The 22505-nt window shown below is 34.7% G+C and overlaps 1 protein-coding gene across 1 annotated transcript; it reads right to left on the reverse strand.

Annotated features, from left to right (window-relative positions):
• Window positions 1-2479: 2479 nt before the first annotated feature.
• On the reverse strand, window positions 2480-22275 carry CAAP1 (caspase activity and apoptosis inhibitor 1; the record flags this gene model as incomplete). The annotated part of the gene is made up of 2 exons (XM_082695189.1): window positions 2480-3799; window positions 22185-22275. Coding segments are annotated over 2 exons (438 nt in total), but the record flags the coding sequence as incomplete, so codon positions are not given.
• Window positions 22276-22505: the final 230 nt, after the last annotated feature.

The raw sequence follows: 22505 nt of genomic DNA on the forward strand, positions 1-22505 counted from the left end.
AAATATATACTGCTTCATTTCTGAATCAGGGGAAAGGGGAAGGGAAGAGGTAAGAAATAAGCTCACCAAATTGTACCGTATTCTGTACTGAAACCAGAGTATTATAGCAGGATCAAATCTTACATATTGGCTAACAAATTATTTCCCTCATTTTACAGTTACTTTCCAGGGTTACACAGCTGCTTCCTGCAGAATCAGAACCCTCTGCTCTTCAACTCCTAGGCTTTTCATTTTACCACAATGCATTTTTACATAATGATTAATTACCAAGCAAATGTATATGCATTCCTATTGATAATACTCATTAACATTTTTTAAATTTTAGAAATGGAATCTACTTGAAGGAAAATATGGAGAGGCAATTGCAAATCCAACAAGGGCATTACATAGAAAAGCTACATATGCCATTACGCCTTATTTCTCTGACTGGAAATGTTCAAAAAAGGCATTTGATAGGGAAAAGACTAACATTAAAACATGCAAATAACCTGCCCCCTACCACAAACAAAAAAAAAAGAAGAATATTAAAAAAAAACTAATAGTTTTAAGTTAAAGCATATTGGTGTTTTAGTTACAGATTAAACAGGTGCAATAAAGGAAAAATGTCTGTAACTAAATTCTTTTCCTACTTTTCATGATGGAATAGAACTCAGACTTTTTGAAATTTTTAGGCTACCAACTTTATTTGGCCCGAATTGTGGATTCACTCTTTTCTTTATCTACCATGAAAATAGCATTGAAAATGTTTGTTTTCTTGCAATTTGTATTACTGTTCAAATGATTCAGAAAACTTTAAACAGCTAATCATGCCCTAGAATCTAATAATTTGCTGAAAGTAGGTTTTGGCAACAAAATTTATAAGGAAAAAATATACTGCCTGATAGTTTTAAAGGAACTGATGGCATTCATCTAAAGGATTTGGGGGTTCAGATTTTTCACAATTAGTATGTTACACTGGCTACCTGGTGGAATAGGTTTTTAAGATAAAACTGAGTGTGTAAATTAGAAGGAACATCAAAAAGTGGCCCAAGGCCTAATGCAGAGGACCTATTATTATCAGTTACCACCCATCATTCAAGTTTGGGTTAAGTTCCTCATCAAATACCAGGATTACTTTAAGTTGAATTAAAAAAATAGGCTATCAAAACCTTTTTTGATCTTCTAATTTACTAATTACACATTACATAAAAATTCTCCTTACTTTGGCAAAAAGGAGGAGCATAAAAAGCAGTAGCACCTCTATCTTTATTATTAGTCTATTCTTCTTCTTTTTTTTTTTTTTAGATTTTATTTATTTGACAGAGACAGACAGCGAGAGAGGAACACAGCAGGAGGAGTGGAGAGGGAGAAGCAGGCTTCCCGCTCAACAGGGAGCCCAATGTGGGGCTCGATCCCAGGACACTGGGATCATGACCTGAGCCTATGGCAGACACTTCGTGACTGAGCCACCCAGGAGCCCCTACTCAGTCTATTCTGTGCTAAAATCTTTACTGTAACATCCCTGACTTTGAGACTCTGAACAAAACTAACACCTCAGAGGTATTTAATAAATACCTGTGAGCTAACAATTTAAATGGCAACATTAGATCAATATATGGTATTCTCCCATTACTTAAGCTTTCCTAAAACAAACATATTCCTATTCTCCAAAGTAATTCATTTTTCAAAAAGCTCTTGTGTCTTTCAACATTAAAAAAAAAAGGAGTACTGATTTTCCAAGGTAGGAAGCTAAGTGGCTTCCTTCATTCAGCTCATTCTACCTCATAGGTACCACTCTAGTCAAACATCCTCTAGACCATTCTGCACAGTGAAGAAAGCATACACACAATGCTTCCTGAAGGTGGTAACCAGGCAGCTACAAAGCACTCAGACCCTTGTCTACTGCTGTATGTTTAATCACACAAATGTCATCTACTGCATTTTATAATTAGTAAGCGGCAATAGAGTTTGTTATGTACTACTTTGCTATTTTAACTTTCAGCTGGAATAAAAAATTCTTTTGCCATAACCAATGCTTTTTCATCTTGAAGCAGAACTCACTATTCAGACATATGCGCATTTACCAGCATAAGAGAAATACTTCAAATGATGATGATATTGGCTACATTAGAAAGATCCCAGGCGCGGGGGTGAAAACAGGATTATTTAAAGGCATGTTCAGAAACAACAAGAAAATAAAATCTGTAACTCTGCAGTTCTAAGGTTTCATAAGCACTCTCTATTTCCACAAGAAATTCTCTTAACATTTACATATAATTAAGCCAGCTAATAAAACTCAATCCCAGCAAGTTTTATGTATGAGGAAAATCCTCATACAATATTAGTAGAGCATGGTTTACAAATATAGTATATTTGTTAGTAAGTATAAAAACAGTGGTTTTAAATTTATATTTTAGAAAAAAAATTATTTTAAGAGTCTTTACCTAAATTTATTTTGGTTATCAAACAACTACAATTAGTGATGGGGCAAAAACATCTGTTATTGCGTAGGATGTTAATTTATTTACAAAAACTATACAAAATTAGATTATAACATTGACTTATCAAAGCTTTCCGAAATTAATTTTGCTTTTGGAAATGTATCAAAAGTCTTCAGATCCAGAATGATAGTCTTTATTATTTTTAATTCATGGAATTATAGCACATCAAATCTTCAAGCAAAAACACGAGATAAAAGCCTGTACAATAAAATATTCTTTGCCTAATAGCTTGGAATGTAAAAGAAAATATGTTCCCTTTGTACTGAAGAAAAAAACTTGAATAAAGTGTCCAATAATATCAAATACCTGTTAGAATGGTTTGTCTACTGGAATTAAAGTTGGGCAATTACTTCTACATTTTTAAAAACGACCTTAAATTAAGTCTTTTTTCTTTTATAAAAAACATTTTTCTCAGCCATATCAGACCTCTAAGCCTTACAACAATGTTACTCCATCTTTACCAGTAAATTCACACCCACAGAAGGTGTCTTCAAGACAGACTTATTTTAAAAGTGCATATAAGCATGACTAAATTTCTTAAATTGTTGACAAATCTAGAAGCAATAATTTAATATTCTACCACAAAATACGGGTAGCCTTAAGAGCAACATGCTTGGTCAATCTTTCTTAAGATTTTAGGTTTGATGCCAAAACACTTAAAAATGAAGGAAAAAATACAGTGACTCTTTGCTAAATGGGTTTTCAGGTATTAATTTGCAGACACAGCTAAATGCTCATCTAACGAAGTATCCAGGTTATCCAATGATATTTGCCATGAATTCATAAAGCAGTAACACATACATAAAAATAACAACAACCAAAACCACCACAGGTATGTCAGGCCTAAGATGAGTTTATCTAATAATGATTACATGAGAAATATCACATAAGACTCAAAATAAATGTCATATACAAAATTATACGATGTGTCTTTGCTCAAACACACCTAGAACTCAGACTCAAGTCAAATAACTAGGCTGGCTTTTTTATATCACCAGCTTTCATTAGGGCTTTAATAGCTCTTGCCCTCATCTCAAGTTCTAGCAGCTCCAGCTGCTGTGCAGAAGGCTGAACATCTTCTGGTGGAGGAACAGTCAGGGTGGCTGCTTTGGGTTCCTTTGGGCTAGACTCTGCTAGTCCCAGAATCTCATTCACACTTTTCTCAATGTCTTTCTCCAGGTCATCTATCTGACCAGCTTCACTCTGGACTGTATTTTCTGGGACCTCAGGAGCAGCAGCTTCTTCGTTGCATGGGCCTTCTATGTCGCTGTCATAAGCATCTGCATTTATACTGAGTACATCACTATCTTCCCCTTTGCCTGTAACAAACAAAAAAGGGGAAAGAACCATGTAACCTAAATGCCCTCGTCAAAATTTCCTTTCTACTTATGATTAAAAGGCTTCTTTGATCCCACCTCCCACCATGGAGTCCCAAACACATTCCATAATCTCTATCCCATCCCCTTTTCTCTGGACTCAACTTTGAAAGTAGATATAACTTAAGGTAAATTTTAATGTATTTTTCATTCCGATTTAGTAGAACATGGAAGCACTGGAAAATTTATACCATCGCATGGAGTTCCATGATCTCTTTTCCTAATTAAAATGCCCCAACACTTTATACCACAGGGAAGCTTCTACAATACAAAATGAAAGTTGAAGTTGGAAACTCAGTAAAACATTGCTTATTAATAAAAAAGTAAAATTCCATCCTAAAAGGAGCTTAAAATACTTTGCTTTATAAACTACAAAAAAGGAAAAATATCATTGGCAAGCTGGACACCATTTGCACTGCAATTATCCTAAATCTTTTCATGTTTTTTCAAACACTTTGTTCTAAATCAATAAATTAAAAGAGAATGCCTAAGTCCATTTGCTAAGATAAAGTAAGTGTTCATCAAGAGGATTTTAATTAATAAAGTTAGTAAACTATAATTATTAAAAATGCATTTGTTATAAAACTTCTATAACTGATACTAAAGCCTTGAATATAGACACAGATTATAAGTCTCAACTACCTCGGTTTTAGACATTACTTAAGTCTAGGTGTCATCTATACTTTGGGTGTTCATTTCTATGTCCAATTTATTTCTCTTTTAAATTCCTAATATGTTTTTTTAAAAGTCATGACCCCTCAAATGTTAGCTTTGCTAGTCTTCTACAAGAAAAAACTGACAGATGGAAAATTCTGGTAATTCAATGTATAAGGAAGGCCATAAACAATTCTACTCCACTAGTTTTGTAATAACAATTTACTGACCCTGACTGATCCTCCCTCCTACAACCTAATAATTAAAAAACTACTCCCTATTCCAAAATTAGTATGGAAAATGAATCAATAAATTATATTTGGGCCTACAAATAGAACTTATAAAAAAATTTGCCATTTTAATTATCTGAAAATATTCATGTATCAAAGCAACACATATCTCCAAACAGCTACAAAAACAAAAAATATAGCCTTTTGTGTAAAGAAATAATGGTTTACCTAAGTACTGCAATTTGAGATAAAAACAAATTAAGAAATGAAGCTCTAAGTTGCTCATAGTCTCAAAATGCATGCTTAGCCTTCTTTAAAATTCTAAATCTGTACTCACTGATTCTGAGTGAAAATCTGCAGTTTGTTTAAAAGACTAAAACAAATTTTTGAAAAACAGTGATTTTTTTTCCAAACTAGAAGTCACTGCCTGATAATGAATTAAGAGCAGAAGAATTAAACATAATGATGGGTGGGGACTGAGGAGCCTCAAAGTTGGGATACCTGAGTTCTAAACCTTACTCTGCTATTAAGTATGGGATTTGGGGCAAATCCTTTACCTTCCCAGAATTTCTCTCCTGTAAAAGTTAGGGCAAATTGTCCTAGGATATCTCTAAAGTACAAGGTCTAGTATTACAGTAAGTTAAGTCTATAAAAAAGTTTTTAAAATGGCAATACTTTATTTTCTTTTTCTCCCAAGATGTGGTTACCACTTATCTTTCATTTAATACATTCATCACTTGGATAATAAGCTAAAAGAATTTTCTATTGATGATAGCTGTAGCCAACGAAAGATAAGCAACATGTCAGTAAATCATGCTCTACTTAATTTTTTTTACTCAACAATCTTTTTTTATTTAAGATTTTATTTTAAGCAATCTCTATACCCAACATGGGGTTCAAACTCACAACCCTGAGATCAAGAGTCACATACTTTACCGACTGAGTCAGCCAGGCATCCCGGCCTTTTTGATACCAGATTTTCTAGAAAAAGGGACTACATTTACAACATCCAGGCAATATAACTGAAGCTCATTTATTATCTTGGGTCCAGGGTTTAGTATGTAATGATACAACTGTGGAATCCCTTATATGCTAAATCACAACTTTCGACGTAGCTGTACTATTATGAAATTAATTTGCTTTGAATATATATGTGGGTAAATAAATAACAGCAAATCTTGGAGATATTTTTATTAAATAAGCGGAGAACCTACACTAGTATATCCTTAAGACATACATGGCAAATCTTCTAGCTAAATATCACTGTCATATACCAAAAGAATACAGGAATATATATAGGTATGTGTATAAATATTTTTTAATGGAATGTACATTATGTTCATCTTATTTTTAGGTTTTTCCAAACACTTCAGACAGCTAAGAACCACTGAGCTACACGTATTCTGACCTAATTTGGATAATTTTTTAAGCTTATAAGCTTAAGAAGCAACCACACAGCTAAAGAGCTCTTCTGCCCTGAGCCTGTAATAATAAAATCCTTATTTATAAAGTTACCAGCACCAGAGATTCAGGATCAAAATGTTTACAGCACTTGTCAAGAGGTAAATCTTTTTTTTTTTTTTTTTTTAGATTTTTTATTTATGTATTTGACAGAGAGAGAGATCACAGTAGGCAGAGAGGCAGGCAGGAGAGAGGGGGAAGCAGGCTCCCTGCCAAGCAGAGAGCCTGATGTGGGGCTCGTTCCCAGGACCCCAAGATCATGACCTGAGTCAAAGGCAGAGGCTTTAACCCACTGAGCCACCCAGGCACCCCAAGAGGTAAATCTTGACAAGAATTTTTTTTTTTAATCTATATATTCTTTGGATTTCTTTCCAACTTTTTAGTGGGCAGAAGGTGGGCTTTGCATTATTTCTTTTATTTTAAACAGCTATACATATCCTATGAATGAAGAAATGGTGCTCTATAATTTTGGCATTCTCTGTTTACATTTAAAATTACAGAAGGTTGGGGTGCTTGTCTGGCTCAGTCAGTAGAGCACACAGCTCTTGATTTCAGAGTTACAAGTTCAAGCCCCATGCTGGATATAAAGATTATTTAAAAATAAAATCTTAAAAAAAAATTATCCAAAGTGATTGAGTTCTCCTAACCAGTATTAGTGAATGTATTCACAAATTCCATCTGGCCACCACACTTGCACCATGGGCCAAAGCTTTATACAATTTGTATCTGAAATAACTTAGCATAAGCACTTCATTTCACACTTGTGGAAACAAGTCAAGTGACTCGTACAATGTAACATGACAAATTATCTGAAGACCAAGGATCAAACTTCAAGTCTTTTCACTATCCCTTAATTTTCATCATCTTACTGACTTGTTTTTTAAAGCATCATTTGCAAACACACGACTATGCTTCTGAAGATAATTCACCTCACCCTTAGTATTAGGAGATTATGAAGTTTTTTCTTACTCAGTATGATCCTCAAAATGGAAGGGGTGACACTTGTACATTCTTTCTAAAAAAGTAACTTTACCCCAAAATGTTTCATTCAAAATTCTTAAAGTATCAGTGCTGTCATGTTCTGTCCTTCACATCGCCATCTTGCATGCATGCACGAGTGGGCGCACACATCCCAAGTTTGCTTTTTGTTAAAATACAAACTTTAAATATGTGTGTGTGTGTGTGTGTGTGTGTGTGTGTGTTGTCTTAGGTTTGCTTTTTGTTAAAATAAAAGTTTTAAAAACCCAACTGGAAGTACACAAACATACAAGGATTACTAATCAGAAAGATTTTGAGGGATAAAATTTCAAAAGAATTTTTAAGTTATGCTAGCATAGTTAACCCTCAAGAGAGCCTATATTTTACTTGCTACAAATTCAATTTAGAATATTTTTAATGCATAAAATGGAAGCATATCTAAAATGTTATGAGTGACTGCATGCTTGTGAAACTCCTTGATAATGAATTATGAAATTAAACCAGGAGACAAACCCTAGAACATGGAATAATTAAATATCTGTCTGAATTCCTGCTGAAGATGGCAAATTAAGCACACATATCTAATTCCCTTCCCTACCACGAACCACTGAAGTGACAGAGAACAGACACTTAAAAATACAATAACAGCATAAAAACTGTAAAGCAACTGAAGATAAAACTAATATCAGTCCTACTTAAGTAAAACATAAAATGGAGAATCCATAAAGGAAAAAGAAAATCAACAAATTTAGCTAAATAAATAGTAAGATTCCTGAGGGAAAAAATAAAATACCATAAATAAAACAAGACAGAGGTACTCTACAAGCAAATATTAATGAAATACATATTTTCATGGCAAATGTAAGAATACATACAATGTCTAAGTATCATTAAGAACTAAAGACATGGGCAAAAAGGGTAGAAACAAGTCAAGCATTTCACAAAATATGAAATATAAAGCATAGAAAAATATATTAAAAAATGCTTAACTCGGGACACCTGGATGGCTCAGTTAAGCGTACACCTTAGGCTCAAGTCATAACCTCGGGGTCCCGGGATCCAGTCCCCCATGGGGCTCCTTGCTCAGCAGGAAGCCTGTTTCTCCCTCTGCCTGCTCTGCCTGCTCTGCCTGCTGCTCCCCCTGCTTGTGCTCTATCTGACATAAATAAATAAAATATTTTTTAAAATGTTAAACTTAATTTCTAATCAAGAACTAGAGGTTAAAACAATATTACTTTTAACTCATTAGTAAAAAGAAGAATTTTATACATCTGGACAAAGTTTATTAAATTCATAAATTGGAAAAATTATCAAGACAGGATTAAGTCAACAAAGTAAGCTAAAAAGTGATAATCATATTTATGTTAAAAATAATACAAGTAAATTATTAATTGTGGTTACTTCCAAGAGAGGGAAGTTAAAGTTGTAGAGGAAGAGGAAGAAAATTAGTTTTCCAATTTTGCTCTAAGAAAATACGTATTTCTTCAACCATTTCCAAGAAAATAGCCTGGTAAAATGTTTAAAAAGAAAAAATGAAAGCAAAAAAGGGTATCATCTAAAAAGACATTTTCCCAGATTTTTACAAAATCTAAGCAAGCAGGATGAAATTGATAGAAAAATAAAAGCAAAGCCAAACCACAGCCAAAGACACAACAGTAAGTAGAATTCTTTCTTAGAGAGTTTTGGGAGAAAGGAAGAGCTGGCTATGAAACATACAGCAAGATAATTAAATTAAATCTATTTGGAGTAATTGCGCCAACTAAACCCTTCCTATTTACCCTTTCCCTCTGTGCCACAGGCCCAAGCACTCTACTGCGAGGCCCACCTCATCCATTTAAATCAAAGGGCTCTCCTAGAGAAATATATCTAAGGAGCTACTGATGAAACCCAAACTAGCTTCCAGAAAAACCCAGCTACAATAAATAAGGAACCAAGATGAACAAAGGAAGAATAAAGAAAATTTAGGGACCAGAAGATAATCTAATGGGGGAGAAGGAAGAGTGAAGGAATCTACTTAGTATCCTGAGAGAGAACGAAGGGGACCCTGCAACTACTATGTAAGTACATGGTGTAGTGAAAGAAGACCAGAGAACAAGAAACGTTGGAATTTAAAAATACAGTTATCAACAGCAAACATTCAGTGGTTGCTGGAAGATAGTGGAAGAAAGGAAACACTCTAAATGTAGAGAAGAAATAAAAGTATATTTAAAATATGCTATAAAAGTTAAGAGATCAAGATGAACTACCCGAGTCCAACAACCTAATATAATTAACTCAGCAATTACTGAACCACCTACCATGTAGAAGACACTGTTTTAAACATTAAGGAAACAGCAGTGAATAAAAAAAGTCCCTGCATTATATTTAAGTCATAAGGGACTATAAATACATATCAGGTATTATAAAGAAAAATAAAGCAAGGATAAAAAGACAGTAGCAGGATGCTTTCACAAAGATTGATCAATGTGATGATATGGTAACATTTGAGCAGAGAACTGAATAGAGTGATAGAGTAAGTCAGAAAACAACAAAAACAGACAGTAGAGAGGGAAAATAAAGAAATATGAGGAAAAAGTGATCTGAGGTGAAGATCTTCACATTGAAAAGGCTTGCCAACTGCAGTATATCATACCTGAGACACATCCTGTAAAAAATCAGAACTCCGGGGTAAAAAAAATTACTAAAAATTCTCAGAGGAAAAAAACTAGATTACTAACAACGCCAGCCTCAAGAAATAAAGAGAATTCCTATCAGCCACTGTGGACAAGATATCACAATGGCTAGGAACATGAGCACAAAAAAGAGGCGTAATGGTGTATTATGTGCCTCAAGGACACAACATTAGTTCTAATATATTGTCAAAAAATTGAACATGAACCTGATTTTTTTTTTTAAGATTATTTATTTATTTGACAGAGAGAGAGAGAGAGATCACAAGTAGGCAGAGAGGCAGGCAGAGAGAGAGGAGGAAGCAGGCTCCCTGCTGAGCAGAGAGCCCGATGCGGGACTCGATCCCAGGACCCTGAGATCATGACCTGAGCCGAAGGCAGCGGCTTAACCCACTGAGCCACCCAGGCGCCCCTGAACATGAACCTGATTAAGCCTCTATACCTAACTACCAATTTACAGAAAAATATTAAATAAAACAATGAGATGCAAAGAGCAAAATTCAAACTGAGAAAATCTGACAACCTAGTTTCTTCAAGAAATCAACCGCAAAGAGAGGGAGGTAAAGGAAAGTGGGATGGAAGGACAGGCACACAGATGAGAAGGAAACTTAGTATTAACCACCTGTAACGTAGGGAACTTATTCTGGATCTCCATTCATACAAATATAGTTTAAAAAATATTTTAAGACAGGGGTGCCTGGATGGCTTAGTTAGTTAAGCATCTGGCTCTTGATTATCAGCTCAGGTCATGATCTCAGGGTCCTAAGATCGATTGAGACCCAAGTCAGGCTACATGGTGAGCATCAAGCCTGCTTGAGATACTCTCCCCCTCTCTCCATTAAAAAAAAAATACTATATATATAACATATATGAAGATAACCAGAAAAATCTGAACACTGGATATCTAAGGATTAAAAATACCACTGTTCTGTAACCCTTAATGAAATAATCGGTCAACAGTAATTAATACCTACTAAAAGCATTAGGTGGTAGGGTGACAACATGTGTACCAATCCATTCATCTTAATATCGCAATACTAACCAATGAGTAGTAGGTTATATCTGAACAGTTTCTGAATAACTGATATTAAGCAATGTTCGTTTTTAAGGCATTATGATCATCCTTAAAAAGAGATCTCTAATTTTTGAAATTCAAACATATTGAAATATTTACAGATGAACTGAAAAGATGTTCAGAATTTGCTTTAAAGCAATCTAGCAATATGAAGCAGGTAGTGGTATGGATAAAAAATTAGTCAGAGGTAAATAACTGAAGATGGAAAGGAGTACATGGGAGTTAATGCTCCTATTTTTTTCTTATTTTTGTTTGAAAGTTTCCAAAATAAAACGTTTTTTTAAGAGTTGATTGCTATTCAGAAGCCTAAAATTAACATTTTTCACATTATCTAAAAAAAAAAAATATATATATATATATATATAGAATATATATATATTCTATATATATATCTCCTAGAGGAGAAAACAAGAAAATCCAAAATCCAATACTCCTATTAAGAATAGAGCTGGTTACCAAAAGGGTTTATACTATTTTGCTTTGTTTTCACTTTTAGATTTTCTCATCTCATTTTAAGTTGATCACATTCATGGTTATGCCATTTAGAACAGCACATTTCACTCTAGGTCCTAGGTCCTTCCTTCTAGAATTTCAACTCTCTTAAGGCTTCCAGTGTTATCAACCTGCTAGAATCTCATTAGTAACAAAGTCCATAGCTCACTGGACAGCAATGCTATGCCTCCAGGGATTTCTTTTCTGAAACAACAAAAAACTTTGGTTTTACTAAACTTTAAGTTATAAGGGACACAATTCTATAGTATTCTAGCTGTAGAAAGTCAACTTGTAAGTTTTAGTGAGTTCTAGTCTTTTCGAGAAACCCAAACTTTATTTTCTGAAAAAGAAAGAGCTGCTTTTTTAAAATCCATAAATGTAGTTTTTATAGAGGACTTTAACCTTCTTCTCAGCAAAACTGACAGAACTTGGTTATTCTTTCATGCTGTGTTTTTAACTACTGATTTAAATTTAAGTGTATCGTGTTAACCACCATATTCAAAAATTAATCATGACACTATCTGTTACTGACATAAAAAAGAAAATGCAAACAATTTAATAAAGAAGAACTGTCTAGTAGTCTACCAACCAGACACTGACCTTCTGGAAAACTGAGCATCCAAAGAGCCTGTAAGCCTAACTTCTGTGAATGACAAATTCAGAGATTATCTAAGAATCAATAAATATTCACTTAGTATCCATTATCTATGCCACAATAGTGCTGTAAAGGTCCCAGAAAAGACAGGCCTTACAAAATGCTACAGGTAGGGTAAACTAAATATATGCAGCGTGATGAAGGCATAGATTTTTGCCTTTATAGTCCTTATGTTTGCTTAAAATATGGACATGATAAAGTACTAAACTGTGCAAATATAAAGTATGCCAGAATTTCCGAGTATAAAAGGCAATAGGGAAAAGTCAAGGAGATTTTCATAGGCGTGGGATATGAAGTAGGTCTTAGAATTTATTAGGTGATGTTGACAGAAGAAGAAATTCCAAGTGTAAGGGACAGAATGGAATGACAGGTGCTAGAAATAAACTCAGTACAGAAGTATGTGAGACTAACAGCATAAAACACACATGAGAATATATAAAAGGATAGTATCCACAATTATTGCTTCTGAAACCATAACCATTCTACGAGAAAAAGAACAGGGACCTCTTGCCAGTCTTTACAATGGGTCAAGTAAGTAATTAAACAGGCAACAGTGGTAAGAACTAGGTGCTATTTAGTAAGAGAGATGAGGTAAGGTGAGCACAAGTGGGTTAGGGAATGCTTCATTAATTTGGAGACGTCTGATCTTAAAGAACAAGTAGCTGACTAAAGTAAGAGTGTATCACTGACGTGAGTTTAATTTTCAGATTTGGACAAACTGCATGACAGGCACTAAAACTTATAGTCACACATGACAGATTCACATTTATATTTTAAGATATGCTGTGAACTAGAAACATGGCAGAGCATCACAGTTCTATGTTCACAAAAAGGTAACTTCTACAAAATTACAGGACAGTGCTGAGATGCAGTACTGACATCGATGCTCAGAAAATTCTAGGCTTCTTACGAGGTTAATGAGCTGTGAAAAAAAGTAGTTTTAATTAGTTTAGACAGAGTAGGTAACATCTGATCAGGATCTAAATGATACACCTAAGACTCATGGTTATCTTGCGGTGGGGAGCACACAGGCAGAGAGAATAGCAAAAGCAAAGTCCCTGGAAACAGTGTTTGTAGTGCCGGAGGAAGTGAGAAGGAAGGAAGAGAAGACCAACGGGGAACGTGACAGAACATATCACTTACGGCTTGTACTGGCCACAGGACGGAAGGACTTCACATTCTATTTTGAGATGGGAAGCTATGGGAAGGCTTTGATGAGAATAGTGACATGACCATTTTTCATTTTAATTTTTATGGTCATTCAGACTGCTATACGGAAGAGACTACAGGGGAACATGGGTAGAAATACAGGGATCAGCATGTTGTGAGAATCGGTATCAGAATAATATGGCTAAGAAGAGGTGAGAAGTGGTTGGATTCTGAATATTGTAAAAGTAGAGCCGAAAATTTGTTGACAGAGATGAAAAGACAGCAGTCAAGAATGATTCCCAGATTCCTGGCCTGGACACTCAGAAGAATGTAACTGCTATTTACTGATATGGAGAGGACTGTAGGAGCAGCAAAGGTTGTAGGGGGAGTGTTACTGTTTCCTTCTTTGTTGCCAAGGTATCAGGGAACAATCTAGAATTTACCCTGGAACACAGTAACTTTAAGATGCTTACTGAACATCTAATAAGTAAGCTAGATATAAAGGGTTGGAAAGCAGCTCTGAACTGGTTAAAATAAATTTGTAGTTGCCAGTACTAGAATTACATAAGATGCAGAAAAGAAAGTCCAGGGACATCTGGGTGGCTCAGTCAGTTAAGCATCTGCCTTTGGCTCTGGTCATGATCTCAGGGTCCTGGAACGGAGCCCCACATCAGGCTCCACACTTGGTGGGAAGTCTGCTTGTCCCTCTACCCTTCCCCAACTCATGCTTATTCTCTGTCTCAAATAAACAACAATCTTTTAAAAATAAAAAATATATATATTTTTAAAGACAAAAAGTGCAAAGAAAGGTGATGGGTGGGGAACTTACCCTTTAGAAATCAGGCAGAGGAAAGCATGACACAAAGGAGACTGAGAAGAAAAGTGTTAGGGAAGGAGGAATTCGGCAATACCAGTTAAAGAGCTGTTGGCAATAGTTCACTGGCGGGGGTTGGGGGGGGAATGTAGTGGGGGAGGATAATTAGGGACAAAGAAAAAAACACCTGTAGGCACCAAAAGCCAATGTGTTCACTATACAAATAGAGGGGCTGTCTCAGCAACACAAAGAGTTTTCCCGTTTTAAGAGGACAAACAGGGACTATACAATTTAAGGCCAGACACAAGTAGGTAGGAAAAATTAATTTACTCATCTATTTTCCTTTACTAGAGAAGTTCTTTCCAAGCCAGGCCATATTTTATTTATCTTTCTGGTGCCTAGCACAAAACTACAATTCACTTGTTGGAAGAAGGGATAAGCTTCAAAATCTGAATAAACATCGTTTAGAAAAATATTAAATTCATTTTCCATAATCCAAAGGACACACAAGGACAAATGAGCAGAAGTTACATAACAGCCGCCTATGATTCAATATAGAGATCCTTTTACCAATTAGAGACAGCAAGAATGATACTGAGGGGATGAAACAGAAAATTCTAATGGCAACAATAATCATGGCAGAAGTAATTATAACAAGAGCTGATATTTACTATGCATCTACTATGTACTGCTCACTTCTCTAAAGCACTTTACATGTGTTAACTCATTTAATCCTTATGCCAGCATATTGGAATAGGCACTCATATTTGTTTTTTTTTTTTTTTTCACTGAATAAGACTTTAATTTCTTACATAGCACTCATATTTATTATTCCCATTTCACAAATGATGAAACTGAGGAACAGAATTTAAGCAGCTTGCCCCATAGTTCACACAAATGAAGTGGCAGAACCAAAATCCAAATCCAGGTATATTTCAAAAAAGAAAAAAAAAATCTATACATTGAAATATTCTATAGTGCCTCCCAGATCTTAACAGAATAATAATGACCACTGAAGCATCACGGGTGAAAATGGTGGTTCACACTGAATTTATCTTCTTCTTGTAGGTCCTTTAAGCCCACCTGAGTAAATAAAATATATAGGAGACACGGAGCTAAAAAGTATGTATTAAATGAAAAATTATTTTTTTAAAGATTTTATTTATTTATTTGACAGACAGAGATCCAAGTAGGCAGAAAGGCAGGCAGAGAGAGAGGAAGAGGAAGCCGACTCCCTGCTGAGCAGAGAGCCCGACGTGGGACTCAATCCCAGGACCCTGACATCATGACCTGAGCTGAAGGCAGAGGCTTTAACCCACTGAGCCATCCAGGTGCCCCTAAATGAAAAATTATTAAGAGAAGGAAAAGAGAAGACAAAAAACTGGGAGAAAATATTCACAAAACACACCTGGTTAAAGGACTGGTATCTAAAATATAAACAGAACACTTAAAATTCAAAAATTAGAAAACAAACAACCCAAGTAAGAAATGGGCAAAAGATCTGAAAAGACAAGTCACCAAAGAAGATACGTAGATGGCAAAGAAGCCCCTGAGAAGATGCTCAGTATCATAGGTCATCAGGGCACTGCAAAGTAAAACAATACGATGCCACTCACACATCTATTAGAATAGTCAAAATTCAAGTCACTGATAGCACCAACTGCTAGCAAGGATATGGAACATCAGAAATTCTCATTCACTGATGGCAGGATGTAAAATGGTACAGCTTTTTCAAGGACAGCTTGGCAGTTTCTTACAAAACTGAACTGGGTGTTTACCCAGAGTTGAAAGCTTATATCCATACTAAAAACTGCATACAAATTATTACAGCAGCTTTATTCATGAGCGCTAAAATCTGGAAGGAACTAAGATGTCCTTTAATAGGTGAATGGATAAGCAAACTGCAGTAAATCTATACAATGGAAGATTATTCAGCAATAAAAAGAAATGAGCTATCAAGCCACAAAAAAGACATGGGAGAACCTTAAATGCATACTGCAAAGGGAAAGAAATCAATCCAAAAGACTATATACTACATATGATGTTGCAACCAAAACTTCTAAATAAATAATAGACTGTGATATAGGATGTGCACAAAATTCAAAAACTGGTAACAAAATCTGATTTCAAAACATAATGTTTACTATCTTTCCTTTTGTAGGAGTACTTCTATATAAGGAGATACTTCTGCTAATCAACTGGATATGAACATAATTACTGAAAAGCACAGTGAATCCAAAGGGGATCCAAACATCTATCGAAGGTTTGGACTATGTTAACCTCCAAAGCAGCTGTCCTAAGACTATGTCTAGGATCCTATAAAACACATCACAAGATAGAATGGGTATAATTTAAAGAAAAATGGAAACCAACATTTTCCTCATATACTAAATCAAATTCTTCATAATGTCATTCTTGACAAAACACATACAAAGCATTATGCATCCCAAAACTTTGCCAGTTTACTTTTTAATCCAGAAAAGTTGCACAATTAAACGTAACAGAGGAGTCTTCAAAAAGAAAAAGAAACAGTATGGGCTAATCTGCCACACAAAACGTAATTTTCACCCTTTTGTTCAACTACTACACACACAAAGAGACAAATGAAAAGGCGGGAGGATCCTGTTTGGAGTCATTGCTGGTAATAACTTGTGAAAAAGCTCAAAGGAATGAGAAGAGAAATGTAAATTCTTTAGTCGCACTGATGGTTACACCACAAATCTCTTTTTACTTCACCAACTGCTGAACTGGACATCATTTCCCCAGAATGAATTTCTAAGAATCCTTTAAAGAAGTTAACTCATGTTAAGAAGCTGCATTCTGTGAATACTTATTTGTTAGAGCCACTCAAGAAGATAATCAAGGCCTAGAAAAAAAGAAATTAGAGCCGAACTTTGAGAACAAATCAGCTGTACATCTGCTTCTCTGTTTCCAACTCCAAACGCCCTGAAACAATTTTCTCAGTTTCCCCACAGCTCTCTCTCACTCGTGCCTGCAATTTAGGTCTTCAAAGGATGAGGAAGCACAGAGTTCACTTGCCAATCCAGAGACTTCTACAGTAGTATGTACACATAAAACTCCTGCAAATGTTGCTTAATTAACTGATGATACTCATTCTTTCTTCTTTCACAAAGCATCAGAAGTCTATGAGGGCATTTTTCTCATTATCTTTTTAACTTCTTAAAACTTGTTTGTATTCCTTCAGCTATGGCTTTTCAGCAAAACTCAACTCCTTTTTAACTGCCAATTCATTTCCTCATTCTATCTTATTCAAGTCCCTCTACTTACTCACCTTTGCTTCTCACAGTGCAGTATTACCTTAGAACAACAGTAACAATAATAGCAATAAGAGCACAATCAGTTGAGGTTTCCCATTTATCCTTCACCGTAAGTATTCCAACAGTCTCATATAGTTTTATATTTAATACCTTTGCTAAATATTGGCAAAAATCTCTTCCATCACAATTAATTTTTAGAAGTAATAAGTAAATAAGCTGTGAGCATCACTGATTTTTATGATAGTCTAAAAGTAGCTTCTCAATTTCATTACTTACATAAACATATCAGTGAAAATGTTTTCAAGTACCTGCTCCAGTATGTACTTGTACTTATAATATGTAATATTACAATAAGTTAGTGTGTACTAATACAATGATATATGGAATAAGAAATTTTAAAATGGAGAGACAAATACGTAACTTTATATATATTTACTTCAGACGTATAATTTTTCCTGCATTCTCTGGAAGTATATATTATTACACCTCAGCGACCACTAGTCTAAAAGGCCAAAAAAAAAAAAAAAAAAAAAAAGGCCCATAGAATATAAACTTCCATCATACAGGTTAACCACTGATAAACATTTTTCCCCTATAAAAGTCTACCTTTCAACTTTTTGAAGCTCTTGTTAACAAGTGAATTCTTAAAGCTGTTCACCCTACACTATTCATGAACTGGAAGGTCAAGATATAATTACATGAGGCAACTACATTACTTTTTTAAAAACACAACAGTGGCAGAATTTGAACCCAACCACAGCAAAATTTGGTGTTTATTTTATGTATGTTTGCATGTACTTCTCTAATAGAAAGGAAGAATAATTTTCTAATAGAATAAAAAAAAATAAAGAAAATACAGACACTGCACTAGGCACTAGTCTTTACACGTAATCTGACTGCTAGAAAGGAACTTCAAGATTAAGGCCAAAGAGCCAAACACTACTTCAATTTGCTCTACAAGAGAGCCACCAAGTGGTGGTTTATGTAACCTGTGTTCAAACACCCTTCAGCAATAAGGAAGGAAGCCCATTCATTTTCTGGTATTTCTGATTATTTGAGATAAATAAATTGAACCAAAATCCATCTAATGATAACTCTATCTACTGGCCCTATTTCTATTCTTAGAGGCAATATAGAACAAGCTTAATCACTCTTTCACTTGACAGCTCTTCAAATAATTTAAAATGAGTGCTAAAAACCTCACCTCCTCTTCAAACTAAGTATCCAAATATGACTTAGCTACTTCTCATATACAGTTGAAAAAAAATTTCTCATGACCACTTCCAAGAAGAAATGCAAAACTAAGAGCTATATTCTTAAGTTACAAAGGAGAATAATTAGCAAAGTTATACATAGACCTGGTTGAAAACCTTAAAGCAGTAATTTAAATATGGACCATTATTTAAATATTACTGAACATCTTAAGCGAATTTATTTATAGATATATACATAAAGAGAACTCATTAATGTTAGCAGAGATCTGATATTTTAAAAATATTTTCTACAAATTAAATACCTCTAACAAACAACAGTTTTCATTTTTTAAAACTATAGCACCAATGGCCAATTTAGAAAATTTGCATAAATATTTATTATATTAGGGGCACCTGGGTGGTTCAGTTGGTTGAGCCACAGACTTGATTTCAGCTTGGGCTGTGATCTCAGGGTTTGGGGATCCAGCCCTGCATCAGGCTCTGGGCTCAGAATAGAGTCTGCCTGAGATTCTCTCTCCTCCTCTCCTTCTGCCCCTCTCTGCACGCCCCCCTGCTCATACTCTCTTGAGCTCTTTCTCTCTTAAATAAAGAAATCTTAAATAAAATAATTATTATTTTAAAAACTTAGCTAAACCTTTTAAAAAATACAAGCCCTGAGACCCTCCAGGAAATTAATCAAAGATCTCAGGCTTCTACAGGTATATGTGCTCATGTACACAAACACAGCTGTGCTGAAGATAGAGAGCAAAACTGTAACTGATGTTTCTTATAAAGCTGCCCTGTGGCTAAAAATAAGCTAGGAAACTAATCCCAAAAGAAGACTTCCTATTTTACCTATTTTACCAATCAATCAACCAGTAGATTGTATTTACATTTAAATAATGTTTGCATAGTGAAGGAAAATCTTCAGCTATTAGTCCATCATTAAAGTGTGGTAGAAGTTAGCCCACAATCTGATACTCATCTTCAGCACAGCTTGTTTCATAAATTATATTTCCTATCAAAAAGATGGATGAAATGAGAACTAGGTTAAAAATGCAAATTTCAATGAACTAATTCACAGTTAATATTTCTCAATATTTGAGTATTTTAGAAGCTGAGAAACTGAAAAAATTGAACATGTAATTTAAATAACATGTCAGTATCACATATTATGAATAGGTCACATAATAAGAATGACTTTATTCAGAAAGAGCAAAGAAAAAATTCACTGTTGCTTTATATTTTGGTCTACTGAACAAAGGGTTACTTTAATTCTAAATAAGCTTCCATGAAATTTGCTTAAATGGTCAAGCCATTAAACAAAACGACAATACATTCACAAGGAGCATTATATTCTGTTTTTATGGGGCTCACTGTAGTAGGCAAGAACAGCTAGCTTTGCAAAAGTCAGAGACAATATTAAATCAATTTTGCAAGTTTTGCATATTAAAAATTGTCGCTCTCGCCAGCAAGAATGACTCGGAGACTCATGTAGCAGTGAACCTTTTTTATTAATCGCTTTTTTCTTCCTTCTCCTCTAACCCCTGGTGCATGCGTTTTTATGCAGGCAGTGTTAACCAATCAGAATGCAGTGCTCATGCACCTCCGGTGTGAGTGGATCTCACACAGCCAATCATATTCAGTCCCTTACAGCTCTTATAGTAGGCCTCCTGTACTGGCTCCCGACAAAAAATAGACAACATTAGTTCATTTTTAAAAACGCACTAATCTCTATTGAGACCACTAGGATTTCTATTTCTTGGTGTACCTCAGCTTCTTGGGGAACTCCAACCAAGTTACTTACTATCTGATTCAGATTTTAGCTGTACTAATATTTACCTAGAAGATGTTCCACATAATTGAGTATTTTAGGTAACTTACATTCATTCCATAATGCAACAAAACATTTTATATTTTAACTATATTGTAGACACTTTTCTAGAATATTTTACCTTTTATTCCCCCTTTTCTTAAACAAAAAAAGAGTGCAATTTAATTTAACCATTCAAAACATGCACATGAACTATACTGCATGATGGTACTGCTGTGCTCTAATCTTATGTTTCTTCACCTCTACCTGCTGTCACATACTGATGACAGTGTGTTCTTGATGTTTCTGATTGCCTACATCAGAACCTAAATGTTCTATATTGGCTCCCGAGCATAAAGAATTGAGCTTTGTGGTATCTGGCTACTCTTGAGGTCTTTTTCTCTTCCTCTTTGCCTCCATGGCTGGTTTTTTAAATGACTGAAGTTACCATTTAAAATCACACCAAAATAGGCTTTTGACACTGGGAAGCAAGTTCTAAAGAGCTCCAAGTACCTGAACATAAGAGCAGAAAAACATCTTCCCTTAGAACACAGCACTGGCTAATTTATACAATGAGGTCCGCATTCTTTTTCCCCAGGAACTGGAATCAACCATGTCAATTACATGACATTCTTCTCTCCACAGATGATCTAATAGCATATCCTTCACAATGCCTCCTCAATAGATGCAAAGAATGGAAACATTCAGATAGAATAGCAGAGTTGTCCAATTACTCATGAGGTGTAAGAGTTACATGAAGATGATGTGTGCTTAGCATTTATTTATATGTGATAAGTAAATGTAAATGAAACTATGAATCTGACTTTATGTCTTTGCTGGGTGCTCAGTAGCAGTCAGAATATAAAGATGTAAATTTTTTTTTGTCTATTTAAGAGGCTAACACAACAGGACTTGTGAAAAACAATGGAATTCTTGAAACCATCAGAAATTTTTGTAAAACCCCAGAGTACTTAATTGGAAGTACAGAAAAATCTTGATTTTTGTTCTCTCTACATATACATGGAGTGAATCACAAAATTAGTTATCCAATTTTTTTCACTTTGTCAATTAAGCATTAATAACAGACCACAAGTAAAAAAAAGAAATTCTGCCTAAATAAACTAATGACCTACTTCTCTCTACCAAATAAGTTCTTTTGACAAAAGTTTTAGAGAAATTATTCTAAGCCAATCAAAGTTTAGTGGCTTATGTAATAAATAAAACAATCATTTTGATTATAGCAGATTCTCACTGCTATGAAGTAATTTTATCAGGACAGAGGAAAAATGTGAGGTGGTCTTTGAGTAACTAATAAAAATTTATTTTACTTTCAATTTTCCTTTCAAGAATGAGAAAGAAACAAAAAAGACATGTGAAAGAGCAACCCTATGGATCTATTCGGCTTAAATAAATTACATATTACCACTTCAGTTCTGGCTGGTAATGTCAGAAACTACTGATTTATAAATAAAGAAGGGAGTAATAACAAAGTCCCTCTGCAGAAAAGAGAAAAAAAGTCACCCCATTAAGTTTTTCCCCACATACAACCCAAAGCTATCCAGTTAATGTATCTCTAATATCCTGCAGTTGATGATATATAGTCGAGATCACTAAATTAAAACTACTCAAGATAACGGCTTTCTGGTGGCACTGCAATCAAGTTATCACTAACAGAACTACTCCAGTGGCTAAAGAAGTCATGAAATAAAGACTATGCTCTTTATTCTTTTAATCTTGGACCAAATAAATTATTCTGTTCCCTTATCTGTAAAATGGGGGCCAGCTGGAATACTGAAAATTTGTTAGTGGTAAAATCCTTATAATCTTCAGGTAAACAATATAAAAAAATTAACTATTTGATTCATACCTTGTTTTAATTCTAAACCTTCAGGTTGCTTGTTCTCTCTCACAGCTGAAGTAGAATCTACACAGATGTCTTGTCTGAGGAATAAAAACAAATAAAACAATTTTTAAAACTATATCTGATCAAATAATACTTACTGCTCAGATTCCCAGAATTAAGTCACACACTTGGGAAGACACAATGACTCTTCTGAGCCCCCAGGACAACATTCAGTGCACTAAGAAAACTAAGAAACATGTATATAAGTGTCAAAAACAGTAGCTATAAATCACTACCAATTTAAGCAGAATACGTCTTTGTAAAAAGCAAAAAGCAAAACTGGAA

The sequence above is a fragment of the Mustela nivalis genome (assembly GCF_964662115.1).
Source record: "Mustela nivalis genome assembly, chromosome: 13".
NCBI classification, from domain to species: Eukaryota; Metazoa; Chordata; class Mammalia; order Carnivora; family Mustelidae; genus Mustela; species Mustela nivalis.